Raw genomic sequence first — 14,510 nt, 5'->3', positions numbered from 1 at the left:
TACGAGGTGAGTCTTCTCACTATACTTACATGAGTGGTAATGTTGTGTGACCAGAGGGTCTTACGTGCTTATCTTGAGTTATGTGATATTATACATTTTACCATGTGATTATGTCTTTTCTGTGTTCTATTGAGTTGGGAGACCGAAGGGTCCTCACTGAGATACAGGACCAGAGGGTCCAACCCGAGCTGTGAGACCGGAGGGTCTTCACTGAGACACATGATCGGATGGTCTTATCAAGATATATCCATGAGAGGCTGATTATTTGTGCATGTGGTATTTTGGGGAACTCACTAAGCTTCGCGCTTACCGTGTTGTGTGATATGTGTTTCAGGTACTTCTCAGGATCGCGGGAAGGCGACGGCTTGATTGTACACACCTGTTCGAGACTATGTCTGAGGATTATGGGATATTATCAGTCATATGTTTGATTTGTGTGTTGATAACTGATACAATTGTGGATTTTGAGAAATATGATATCGAGTTTTATGTGGTTTAAAAATGAAAAATTTTGTTTAAAAATTTATAGTGTTACACCGCCTCAACCTACCCACAATAACAAAATCATCACATAGATATCAAACGCTAGCTAGCACATACAATAATCATATAGGCCTAACAAATCACCAAATCAAAGCGTCATCCTATACACTAGGATACAGATATAACAGATCATCAAACATGGATCATCCTATACACTAGGATACAGATCTAACATATCACTACACATAGCATCATACAATAACCAAGATATAATCCAAAGGGTCGGCCTTGATGTCTTAGACCCTATTGGTATAGTGAGAATAACTCACCTCACAAGTAGCACTGAATGATAAGGTCAAACTCCCAAAACATAACTCCGAACTCAACTTCCTACAATCACCATATGACCGACTTCATTAAAATTCCAAAATACCAAAAATACCCTTAAATTCAAACTTGGTCAACCAGGGTCAAAGTCAGCAGTCAACAGTCAAGGCCAATAATCCATGTTGACCCAACTCGTCGAGTGCATCTAGCAACTCGTCGAGTTCCTTCAGTGTTCAGAGAACCGGGAAAAACCCTAGCCAACTCGCCGAGTTATCTCATCAACTCGCCAAGTTCGCTCAATATCCAAAAAGCGGGAAAACCTGATCCAACTCGTTGAGTTGTCAGGACAACTCGTCGAGTTTTCCAGTCTTAACGTATTCAACCCCTTCCAATTGAATCTAAAGCCCCAAACTACGGATCTGGTCCCCTAGGGTTAAGATACCACGTAAAGTTGCTAACTTTACATCCATGCAAAGCATCCAAAAGCTAAAACACTCAAACAAAGCTTACTAAGGGACCTAGGACAAGAAGGAGGGTCAAGACTTGATAAAGTTGGAAACTTTAAGTCTATAGAGGTCGTGAGATGTCAAAATCTGAAGCCATAGCCTCATGACAAGCTTAAATCCAATAATGACTCCGATATGCACGAAAAATTACCATATACTTCCATAAGAGGAGATTTAAGCAATAAAAGGCCAAGGTATCAACTTTATACGTCAAGATGGTTGCCAAAACAGAGTAGATGGCGGATCTACAACCTTCCTCTCAATCCAACCTCTTCAAACTTCGAGTTCCTTCCAAAAGAGCACCAAAAGTAACTTTCCAAGCTTACACACACACACACACAATGAGATATGATGCACAAATTAGGGTTTCTTTGGACAAGGGGGCGGATAAAGAGGCCAAAAATGGGACTTAAGGTCCTTAAATAGTGTGCAAAACCCTAAAAATTAGGGTTTCATATTTTGCCTTCAACTCGTCGAGTTGGGACTTCCAACTCGTCGAGTGGGTTCTCTAAAATACACGGCCTTCTTGGTTTCTACACGACGAGTTGGGGCCTCCAACTCGTCGAGTAGGTTTTATGAAATGTATAAAATCTCTAAAATTTCATACATGGGAATCGGGATGTTACACACAAAACCCTCAAATTAGCGGTTGGGATCTAATCGTGTACCCCCGGTGTACTCTTAGTAAGCCCAGCATACCAGGTTGATCCCCCACGATCCGGCTTGCCTAGTACGCCCAATGTACACTCCTAGTACGCCCAACGTACGCAGCTTAACCCAAAATCGTCATAACTTCAAACGGTCGTAACTTCTTCATTCCAACTCCTTTTTCGACGTTCTTTATATCCATGGAAAGGTATTGAAGATCCCCACGATATTATCTAGGTATCTTGGACTAAAAACGTCTCGAATAAAAATCCATATTTTATGCAAGAACCCGATCTATGACTTTCCCCTTTCTACCTTTCGGCCCATAACACAATTTAAAGGTTAAGATCATGAAACCATCATTGCCTCCTTCCAAAAGGTCTGAACACTACCTCCTTATGGTCCAAAGCCTTTACACACTAGACTTCCGATCCATGACCCTGAAATAAGAAATGACAAGAAACATGATGTTACATTGTCATATCATGGCAATTGCATGACCACGTCATGGCATCTTAAATGATACGTGGACTGAAGATGGATGCCAAGATATGGTAATCCTTACCACCATGTTGTGGCCAACTAAACATCTCTAAAATACGATTATAAAATTAACACCTAGAAAATCGGATGTTACAAAACCTTATCTGTACATGCACTCTAATAGATCTAGGTTTATTTTATTATATTAACCTGCTTTGAATACTATAAATTGACTAACCCCTTTGATCTTAATCTTCTTGTTGATTCCTTGATTAGGTTCTTGTAATAGCCATATTTGCTTGAATGATAGGACCCGTAGTAGGAATCCCTCTAATAGTATCATACCCAAAACACCAAAAGAGCAAAATTGGCAAATCCTAGAAGAGAGGATGAGGAAAATGAAAACTCTAAACTCTAAAGGTTTAATTTTCATCTGCGGAAAGAATAGAGGGAAGGCATAATGAAACTTTGAGTAAAGAGCACCTAGGGTTTGATCCTTATTTACCTATTTATAGGCTCTAGTTGCTTAATTCTAAAACAACTCCGAAAGCTTTGGTAATCCTGATCTAATTCGTCCATCTTAATATTTTAGGGTTCTAAAATGTTCCAATTAATTAAACATTTTAATTAACCTTTAATTAATTAACTAATTATCTTTTAATTATTTACAAGTTAATTCCATAATAGTTTCTAATTAATTTATCAAAACAATGACAAATTAATAAAATTATTTATCCTGTCTTTTAATTCCTCAATTGGGTTATGGTGACAACTCAAAAAAAACACTATTATTATCAGAAATATTACCAATAATTAATGACCTTAGACAATATTCCAATAGTATTAAAGGTTTTTAACGTTTATTTTCCCATCATGGTAATTTGAAAGCAATTACACAAGATTAGTTTAATCTTTTAAAAGAGCAATGGACTTTTAAAAAATTCCTAATTATATCACTGAACAAAAATAGCAATGGAATTTTAAAATATCCCCAATTATACAAGGGTGTTGTGATATTTATTGGTTACAATTTTGCACTGGCTGTTTTATCGGGTCCTCTTTGATAGTTCGGGTTTAGGATCTGTCTTCGAGATTCAAGTTTTATATCCTCCGCGAAGGGTAAGAATCCTTCTAGTTAGCAAATAAAATAAGAATATAAATACCCTGGTTTATAATAAATTTATGGGAAATTTTCAAAAAAGTCCCAATATTTACGGAAAAGTTACACTTTAGTCTCAAGATTTTTTTTTTAACGAAAAAGTCCTGAAAACCGGCAAAAATTTATAGTTTGACCCTTTTTGACCGGTTGAAACTGGTACCAAATTAATTTGGGTCTATTTCGTAAACTAACGCAAAATATTATGACTTTTCTGTAAACAAAAAATATCAGGACTTTTCTGTAAACAAAAATATTATGACTTTTCTACAAACAAAACCCTTATTATTATTATTATTATTATTATTATTATTATTAAAAATATAAATAATAATACTATTTTTTGAACTTGTTATTATTAATATTGTTACTAATACATATAAATGAAAAAAATAATATTAATGACATTGTTTAAAGATGGAGGTGGAGGAGATGGTGATGCTTTTAGCATTGAAATCGTGAATGTCTGCGTGTATATTTTTACTTTGTATATGGTCATTTCACATTTGTTATTATTGTTTTCAATTCAGAATATTAATACTTAACAATTTAAAAGAAGTTGCATATTTGTAAAATTGTTTATAAATAGTTTAAGGTAGAAGGGTTTCTCACTTTGTATATAAAATTGTTTAAGGTAGAAGAATTACTTTCCAAATCCAACAAATTCACTACAAACATCTACATATGTAACCCATATCAAAATTCAAAAGTATTAATTACAATATCTTGTTTAATAAAAAGTAATAGCACATGTTTTTGGATTAATACTTTTGAATTTTGATTAATACTTTTGAATTATTTCTATTACTTTTTATTAAACAAGATATTGTAATTAATACTTTTGAATTTTGATATAGGTTACCAATGTAGATGTTTGTAGTGGATTTGTTGGATTTAGAAAGTAATTCTTCTACCTTAAACAATTTTATATACAAAATGAGAAACTCTTCTACCTTAAACTATTTATAAACAATTTTACAAATATGCAACTTCTTTTAAATTGTTAAGTATTAATATTCTAAATTGAAAACAATAATAACAAATAAGAAATGACCATATATAAAGTAAAAATATACAAGCAAACATTCACGATTTCAATGCTAAAAGGATCACCATCTCCTCCACCTCCACCTTTAAACAATGTCATTAATATTATTTTTTTCATTTAAATGCATTTATATGTATTAGTAACAATATTAGTAATAACAAGTTCAAAAAATAGTATTCTTATTTATATTTTTAGTAATAATAATAATAATAATAATAATAATAATAATAATAATAATAATAAGGGTTTTGTTTGTAGAAAAGTTATAATATTTTTGTTTACAGAAAAGTCCTAATATTTTTTGTTTACAGAAAAATCATAATATTTTGGGTTGGTTTACGAAATAGTCTCAAATTAATTTGGTACCGGTTTCAACCGGTCAAAAGGGATCAAACTGCAAATTTTTGCCGGTTTTCAGGACTTTTTCGTTAAAAAAAATCTTAGGACTAAAGTGTAACTTTTCTGTAAAGATTGAGACTTTTCTGTAAAGATTGGGACTTTAATTTATTTAATTTATTTTTTCATAAGTTATTAGACATACAACCTACAAATGCATGTAGCGTAACAATTGCAACTAGTCAATTTTTTGTCGGTTAGTTATTTACAAAATCTTTTAATACAAGTTGACCAGTTTGATATATAAGTTTTTGTCTTTTTCCGTGTACGTCTATGTATTCAAATTTGTTCAATATTTGGTCAAAGCTTTCCCATAATAAATGATAGAAGTGATAATTTATATTATGTTTATCTCTAATTAAATAAAATGTGTAATTTTTTACTAAAACCATGACAATAGCATAAGACTAGGAGCATCATATAAGTCAATGATGTCTACTTTTTGAATTCATATATACCAAGACTCCTTCAATAATGTCATGACCATGATGACTATTTCTTATGGACCAAGTCTAAATCTAGTAATTGTCATCAACTGCGACTTCCTTCGGATTTTCTGAAAAACAAGTTAACAACATCAAACTGTTATAAAAGAGATACTTATTTTCTACAATTACTTCGCTAAATAATTTGAACATGGATTCATAGAATCATTCATCCGATCATTGTAACGATATTGTATTACCAATTTATTATGGAAACCGGTCTTCTTCGGGACTATTTGTAAACCTCGCCAATGAAAATATCGAATCCTTGTTGTATTTTTGTTTCCAAAATTTTGATTTGGAAGTCGAAGGCAAGTACATAGAGCCTCACTTCATGGATGGAGGATTCATCTGTCGCTTTTTTACTCTTCTTACTAATAATTTTGATCTCATTTGCAACGTATCCCTTAAAATTTGTTGTCTTTCATATAGATCGAAAGTAATTTTCTGACTTCGTAACACAATTCTTGTCTGTGTGTATACATAGGCTTAACATTTGGTTGTAATTCTTGTTTCTTTTGCACCTTAAAATATGTTGTCTATCATATAGATCGAAAGTAAATTTTCAGTTTTGTTTGTGTTCATGGGTATATCTTTACATCTTTCTTTTCAGTTTTGTTTGTAATCTTGGACATCTCTTAACATCTTTCTTTTCATATATTGATTCATGTTGAGGGTGTTGGATGGTGACACTTTGGATTGGGAAAACAACGGGGCATATTTTCATACTGTTGCATATAATCTTGAGAAGTATAATATTGCATATTATATTTCAGTGGATATATTCATTTTACAATAACTATTGAATTAAAATATGACCAATTGGGAATGTGGTATTATTTATATTAAGGTTGAACTTTTTTGGAATGTATAACTTTAGAGTAACATCATATTTATATGCACCATGATGGCTAATATAATTTCTTTTTCCTTTCAACATCTATAAAAAAGACATTTGCTTAAAAAGAAACTATATTAGCCACATCATGCACATAAACTTGATGCTCCCTAAGTTGAAGCAGAGTAACTTCAAATGTTTATGAGAGGCTCGTGTGGGAAAAGAAAAGGGTGCACATCTCTATTTATAAAGGGATAAACACCCAACTTTTGTTTTCACTACCGATGTGGGACACAAAGATGGGGTGGAAAGGAAGTTAGTCATCCTACATTGTGGGGACCATCAACTATAAATTTAGGGTTTTTGGTTTTGAATTTTATAACTATAAATTAAGAAGAATTGTATATGTTTTAAAGTTTTTCAAACCAATCCCAAAATCTATCTACAACAAGGCACTTCTTCCAAATTTCATAGGTTTTATTATTGCAACAATCACTCTATTACAACAATTGTGTCCGATTTAAAATAAGCTTTCTGAACCAAAACACAAAACCATTGACTAAATCACACTTTTTGGCCCAATTTAGGACCCATCCATAGCTATCTTTTGCTAAGCATATAATCTATTCAAAATATTTGCGTCGGTTAATATGTAAATCAGATACACAACAGTCTATGTAAATGTAAATCAGATACACAACAAGTCTGTTAATTTAATACATAACATAAAAGTAAAACAGATACACAACATTATGCTAGTTTAATACATAACATAAAAGTTGAGCATCTAGCATCCACAACGCGCCCATACACATTGAAATTGAAACTCTTATAGTCTCAAACTAAATAAAAATATGGGAAATAAAAATAGTAGTTAAACCTTAAAAGCATAAAGCCATGGCATCCTCTCCATTATGTAAAATAATAATTAGGCTACTCCTCATAGCTATTATCATTATTCTTATAATTCACTTGCTAACAAGTTTTTCATCATTCATGTATGTATTCATGTTTAAAAATTACACATATATATAAATATGCCTATACCTCTCATATCATGTGAGAATAAAATAAACATTCAAAATCTTAAATGGAAGCCATTGAAGGATTATAGCCATTCCTATGTGACTTTTGCCATCTCCATGCAACCCTCAAACTCTTTTCAAGATCCGTATATTGTGCTGACCAATTAAGCTCACGTAGGATCTTTGACGGGTCACTAAATACTTCTGCATAGTCACCGGGTCGCCTTGGAAGGTAGTCTACTTTAATGGATGCACCCGTTGCCTTTTTACATGCTTCCACAAATTCTTTGACTGATCTTCCTGTTAAAAAGAGTAAAAAAGAAGGATTAGGTCGTGTTTGGTTTAATCGATTCCGGTGGAATGACGGAATTGGAATTCGGGATTCCATTCCGTGTACGGATGGAATTCAATTCGGACGGATTTCATGTTTGATGGATCGTAGGATGTGTTTGGTTCATGGATTCCGGCGGAAGACGACGGAATTTGAATTCGAGATTCCGTTCAACGACCGCGTGAGAATTTACAATTTCGTTGTGTTTTAGTTCCTTTGATAAATGACATTCCTTTCAAAAACGTTATGCATACCAAGCTTTATGTTTATTTACAAAAATACCCTTTTTCACAAAAATATATGGAACAACTTTCTTCTTTTAGAACGTTCTAGAAAAAAGTTCCGATAAAAAATACTAAATTGCCAAATTTCTTTTTTGAATTATGGACTTAATGAGAATATGACTTAATCTTGTAGGCTGTATATAGGTATTTTTTTTCACTTAATTCAGAAAGACCGACTTAATAGAGAAAATCGGGAAAATGAGTTTTTTCCCACTAAAATTCCCAACATATTATGAAATTTGACCTCACTTATTTTCCCCTTCTACTTCTTCATTTTCTCAAACTCTTTTAACATCGTTATCAAGATAGTAGTACTTAATGAGGAAAAGAATAGAACAAAAGATGAAAGAAAAAGTTTACCAAGACCGATGCCAATGGGACAAAAGATTGAAATTTTTTTTGTAATCTCTCATATGTGCAAAAGACGTAAATGCCCTCCTCTAGTCCACACCACTTTAAAGATAATGAAAGTATAAATTGAGATATGTACCTCTTCCTGTACCAACATTGTAAATTCCAACATGTCCTGGTTTTGCTTTATTAAGTGCTTTAACATGAGCATCAACTAAATCAGTCACATCAATGTAATCCCTTATGCAAGTTCCATCAGGGGTTTTATAGTCCGTTCCTCGAACCTGTATCACATAGGTCATAAGTCAAAAAGTCAAAAACATACCAAACAATATCATATACATGTAAGTAGCATATTCATCTGACATGACAAATGTTTCTTTTTTACTTAACAAAGAAAGAACAACTTAACAATAGAAGAAAATCATGGAAAAAGGACTTTCCCGATTAAGTCCTAACTTTTTACAAATTTGCCCTTGTTTACTTTTTCCTTCCATTTCCCAAGTGTGCCATCATCTTCTTAGATATTTGTAAGCATCATTTATTCATACAACACTTAATATAAATTGATAACAAAGACGTGAGTTTTCTTTGCTATTTAATCGAATATAGAGTATATTACATATTTGGTCCCTGAGCCTAGTTGATTTTTGCAAATTTGGTCCCAAAATGTTTTCTCTTGCAATTTTTGTGATTCCTTTGAGGTTCTTGTAACGTTTTTGGTCTCTATTCCAAGTAAAATGACTATTTCAGTCCCTGAGTACAGCTTATTTTTGCGATTTTGGTCCATAAAGTATACTAATTTTACATGGACAGGACCAAAAATGTCACAAAAACCTTAAATAAGACAAAATTGAAAATGATAAAAAAGGAATTGACTCAAGAATATAAGTATAAAGTTTGCATAAAATTCATTAAAAAAAAGGAAAAAAGAAAATGACCTTGAGGCCATTGGTGATTCCACGAGCTGCATCAAAACATGCACCCGATATTCTTCCATGTTCACGGAGTTCTGGCCTTGGTGCTTCTCCTAATCTTCCCTCCGGATCAGAACCAATCACATTGAAGTATCTGAAATTTATTTTTATTTTTTTGAAAAATTAAAAAACAAGAAAATAAAGACATGACACATGTGACACCTTGTAATGTGCTTGACATGCATTGGACTAAGACTAGGGGTAATAATGTCAATGAGATAAAAATTGCAACTTTTTGCCCCATCCAAAAGATTAAACACGGACTTGCTCTTGGTTCTCTCCTATGTGCAAAAGACCAAAATGCCCTTGTATTGCGTTTGACATGCATTGGATCAAGACTAGGGCTAATAATATCAATGAGACAAAATTGCAACTTTTTGTCCTGTCCAAAAGATTGAACAAGGACTTGCTATTGGTTCTTTCCTATGTGCAAAAGACCAAAATGCCCTTGTACTGCTTTTGACATGCATTGGACTAAGAATAGGGCTAATAATGTCAATCGGACAAAAAAATTGCAGCTTTTTGCCCCATCCAAAAGATTAAACATGGACTTGCTCTTGGTTCTCTTATAGGAAAAAGACCAAAATGCCCTTGTACTGTGTTTGACATGCATTGGAATAAGACTAGGGCTAATAATGTCAATCAGACAAAAATTGCAACTTTTTGCCCCATCCAAAAGATTGAACAAGGACTTGCTCTTGGTTCTCTCCTATAGGAAAAAGACCAAAATGCCCTCAAACACATAAAATACCAACCTTAGAATCATCACGGCCATATCCGAGTTTTTATGGAAATCCAAGATAATATCTTCCGCCATCTTCTTGGCTTTTCCATAAGGATTAATCGGAAGCTGGAATATGCAACAAAATATATCATTTACACAAGTTTATAAGGGGCCTTTTATTATTGCATATCATATTTAGTAATCTTAAAATAAAACTTAGTAATTTAAAATGCCCTTTTTTTTTGTTTTTGTCAAGGGAAAATACCTGGGGAGTTTCTTCTGTAATGGGCATCTTTTCAGGCTCTCCATATGTTGCACAAGTACTAGAGTATATTAGTGTGTTCACATTGTGTGCTGACATGGCCTCCATCACCCCAAGTGTATTTGATGTAATATTGTGATAATACCTGAAATATTAAAAAAATTTAAATAAAATACTTCTAAAAGCAAGTTAAGCCATGGTATAACATTATTAGCATCCTAGGGATAAGACATGACATTGACAAGACAGAATAAGTTGTACTGTCTTTGACATGCATCTGACTGGAACTAAGTCCAAGACCGATGTCAATGGGACAAAAATTGTCACACCCAAAAAGGTCTGTGCAAAAGACGTGAATGCCCTTCTTGTCATCATCATTGAAAATAGCCCTAGAAAGTTTGTCTTGTTCTAAGGCTATTTTCAATGATGAAGATGAGAAGGGCAATTATGTCTTTTACACCTTTTTTGGTAGGACACAAATTTGCAAATTTATCCTCATTGACATTATTCCTAGTCAAATGCACATCAAATACAGTACAACTTGTTTTGTCCTTTTGTCCTTATCTGTAAATTTCCCTAATAACCTCCAAAAACCAAGTACTTGGGAGTGGGGCCCACAATACTAACTAACAATTTTTGGGATGTGATGTCATAATTCGATTCAAATAACACTTACTTTAGGGGATCAAGGGTACTCTCTCCAACATATGCAACTGCAGCAAAATGCATCACTGCATCAAATGCATTTTCAGCAAAGATTTTGTTCACCTAAACTCTTTTGATCAAGGAAACAACAAATAAACATTATTAACATTTATTCTTACTAAGGCAAGCATGCAGGGACATTTTGGTAATTTGGTTGAGTTTAAATTTCAAAAAGGATACGGCTTTTGGATCTCCCAAATCAGCATAAATGAATTGAAGTCTCCCATGTTCTGGGAAGAGATCTTGAAGAACTTTGATAGCTCCTAGGTTTCCACGAGAAAGATTATCCTATCACACCACAATTTAAAAGTATAAAGTTTCGATTTTTTTAATGACTTAATCTGATAAACTATATACGGATGTTTCTTTTTTAATAAATCAAGAAAGAAAGTTTTTTCTTATTATGTAATAACTTTTTTTATAGATTTGTGTTATTTACTTTCTCTTTTCATTAGTGTGTTGTCATTTTCTTGAATATTTTCTAAACATCATTTATCAAAACAATAAGAAATAAATTAAAATAGATTAAAATAGAAAAATACCACTATAGTGACACGATGATTATCTTTTAAAAGGCGTAAGGCTGCATGTGAACCAATATAACCAGCACCTCCAGTTACTAACACATGAGTGACACCAGTTTCATGTTGAGAAAACTTCAAATCAAAAACACAAAAAAAAAAAAAATGAATCAGATATTTAATGTGTAATTCAATAGTGTAACAAATAAGATCCAACAACCCCTAGCAAATATCAAAAATACCCTTTAATAGAAAACCTATGAAGGAACATCATCAACTAATTTGTTGAATCTTTCCTAAAAGGGGAATTTTAGACAATTTATGGGAATCCCAAAATAGAAAGTTTTGCAAATTTTGTATGGATTTAAAGAAAAGAAGATATAATTGAAGAAAAGGAATACAGTGTACATACAGGACTAGGGGTGTTGAAAGATGGGGATTGTTTGAGCATAAGAATGCATATTGCAGTAAGTCCTGCAGCTAAAAGGATCTTTCCTACAACACCATTTTTCTTCTTTGGGTCCACATAATCCATGCCTACAAACACAAAAGGAAACAACTTCAAATCTGTGTACTTGATCTGTTTCTGAGCATATAACAGAAGCTAATAAATCTTGGAAGATAGTGAAATGAAGGTTTTATGAGATGATTAATGGAGTAAATTAGTGAAAAGATATTAATATTACCTCCGAGAGGATGAGATCGGGTAGGCCTGGGTTGAGTTCTTGATCTGCTAGGGTTTAGCATTTGTTGAAGAATCTCGCTATGAAAAATGTAATTACAGATGAATCTGATGCGAGTCATGGAAACAATACTTTTGTTATTGATTAAAGAAAAAGGAGATTCAACAAAAAAACAAACAAACGAGGGACCTCTAAAAGGTACGAGTTATTATGTCGACAACTGAAACTGGCCCCTCTTGCTATCAATTCGCTATACACAATTCAAAATTCAAACAAACCATCTCGAAAACAGGGAAATTTTGGAATTTCAAAAACCCATCACAGCTCAATCGCCGACAGAATTCAAACAAACAGTAAGAATTCTCGATCAATTTCAATATACAAAACCAAAATTCAAACACGCGGATTGGAGGAATCGAAGAAGGAACATCGTGTAAAGTTGTAAACGATCCACAGAGCTAGAAGATTGAGTAAAACAACAGTAAATGAGGTTAAAACTTAAAACCGTTACCTGAAAATGTAAGCATTTAAAGCAGCAGGGTATGTGAAAGATAATCAGACAAGATCTGTGAAAGGACCAGAATCGAGGGGTAGGGAGCGAAGTACGACTTTACAACGCCAATGAATGTAGTGATATGATATAGTACGAATTGGGTTTTGATTGATTGAAATTTGGGAAAAGGGAAAAGGGTTTAATCAATAACAAAAACGTAAGAAGGAGAAATGTAGAGAAGACGAAAAGAAGAAAAGGGTGGTGGTGGAAGTAAGTATCGGACCAAGTCTTCCTTACCTTCTCGTCGTCTGTCACGTTTTCAATGGAGGAATAGGAGTTGGGTATGCGGAGAATTCCTCGTTTGTGATGCCATGGTCACGTAAATGGTGGGGTAAGAGGTGTGGGCGCCATGGGAGGGAGGGAGGGAGGAACACGTAGGTTTACTAGTCAATTGATTACCCTGTTTTCTGCTTTAGAAAAAGCTTTAACTTTTAGGTGTTTTGGACATGGGTTTCAACATTTTATTGGTATTTATTGGTGTGAGATGTAACAATATACGTATTATATTGTGGGTTTCTCTTTACATATTTTTGTTATTAAATTGAATATTTATAATTTTATATCTTGATATGAATGTGTGAAGTAATATGCAAAATCATGAATGTAATTTTATTTAAGTCCTAATATTGTGATTTTAAAAAAGTATTAAGATTTTTTTTAAATAAAATATTCCCTCTTGTAACATTGTAATTTTTTTATTAATGTATTTAAAAGTCAATTTAATAATAATAATAATAATAATAATAATAATAATATTAATATGATTTATTTGGTATTTGGATATGATTATAATAATTTGCTATACTTTTTAAAATAGTATATATTATTAGAAAAATAAAAATAGGATATCATTAAAAAACAATAACAAAATATTGTAGTTTTTTATATTTAACCCCAATATTGTTCATACGATTATTAACGAAGTAAAACCTAACACCTGTCGACTTTTATTAGTTTAGGAAAAAGCTTCTACCATATAATATTTTACAAACCATGTGCACAGCGAGGATAAACTTCACATAAGTACAAGGTTATGAATAGAGCAAGAGACATTATCAGGCTGGAGGGAGTAGTGTTACACTCCCTTATGAAACCGCAGTGTCATGTAAGTGACATGTCAGCAATTACAACAAAAATGTGGTTTCATGTCACACCTAAAGAGCGGTGTCACTCAATTTAAAAGGTTTTAAAAAAAATAAAATTAATAATAATAATAATAATAACATTTTTTTAAAAAAAATCTAACCATTCAACGGTCAATTGGAATGGCAACAGGAAGAGAGAAGCACTCCCTTAGAGTGCCACAGTGCAGTCTCTACCGCACCAAAACCGCAGGGAGGGTGCAGTATTCCAAGCTGATGTGACAAGAGAGTGTACCATCTACCGTACCCACTCCCCCAAGCTTAAGTACCCCCAAATTGTTTTGTTTCGGTGTATAATTTTGTGAGTAGAATATTGTTTATACCCCATAATTTATGTGACTATGATGGTACGTATAGTAATATTATTTTTTAATAAAATTGTAATTATTCTTTAATAAAATTGTTATTAAGTCGGTTTAAACATCTTTTTAACGGCTTAATAAAATTAATTGTAACCAAACCAAATAATATTTATTTTAATTGTTTTAGATTATTATGTTTCGGTTTATTAAATACGATTTCTCAATTAACCAAATATATTAACCAACATATTAGAATTTTATATTATTATTATTTGTTTGT

At 32.7% G+C, this 14,510-nt stretch overlaps 1 protein-coding gene across 3 annotated transcripts; it reads right to left on the bottom strand.

Moving 5' to 3' along the window:
• Positions 1–7,244: 7,244 nt before the first annotated feature.
• On the bottom strand, positions 7,245–13,162 carry LOC145162109 (UDP-arabinose 4-epimerase 1-like). 3 transcript variants are annotated; one of them, XM_079081388.1, is made up of 11 exons: positions 12,745–13,162; positions 12,237–12,340; positions 11,963–12,087; positions 11,572–11,685; positions 11,210–11,317; positions 11,001–11,092; positions 10,328–10,469; positions 10,094–10,188; positions 9,303–9,432; positions 8,501–8,645; positions 7,245–7,695 (listed from the first exon to the last, which is right to left on the bottom strand). In XM_079081388.1, exons 2-11 carry the CDS (start codon positions 12,295–12,297, stop codon positions 7,457–7,459), a joined length of 1,251 nt encoding a protein of 416 aa, XP_078937514.1. In that variant the 5' UTR covers positions 12,298–12,340; positions 12,745–13,162; the 3' UTR covers positions 7,245–7,456. The 3 variants fall into 3 exon arrangements, with proteins under 3 accessions (XP_078937514.1, XP_078937515.1, XP_078937517.1); XM_079081389.1 differs by having other exon boundaries at positions 13,024–13,162; XM_079081391.1 differs by lacking the exon at positions 12,745–13,162 and adding an exon at positions 12,423–12,674.
• Positions 13,163–14,510: the final 1,348 nt, after the last annotated feature.

This window comes from Lactuca virosa, chromosome 1, assembly GCF_052849685.1.
Source record: "Lactuca virosa cultivar CGN04683 chromosome 1, Lactuca_virosa_CGN04683_v6, whole genome shotgun sequence".
Taxonomy (NCBI): Eukaryota; Viridiplantae; Streptophyta; class Magnoliopsida; order Asterales; family Asteraceae; genus Lactuca; species Lactuca virosa.
Note: the sequence above shows the minus strand (reverse complement) of the source record. Positions and strands in the feature narration are given on the sequence as shown.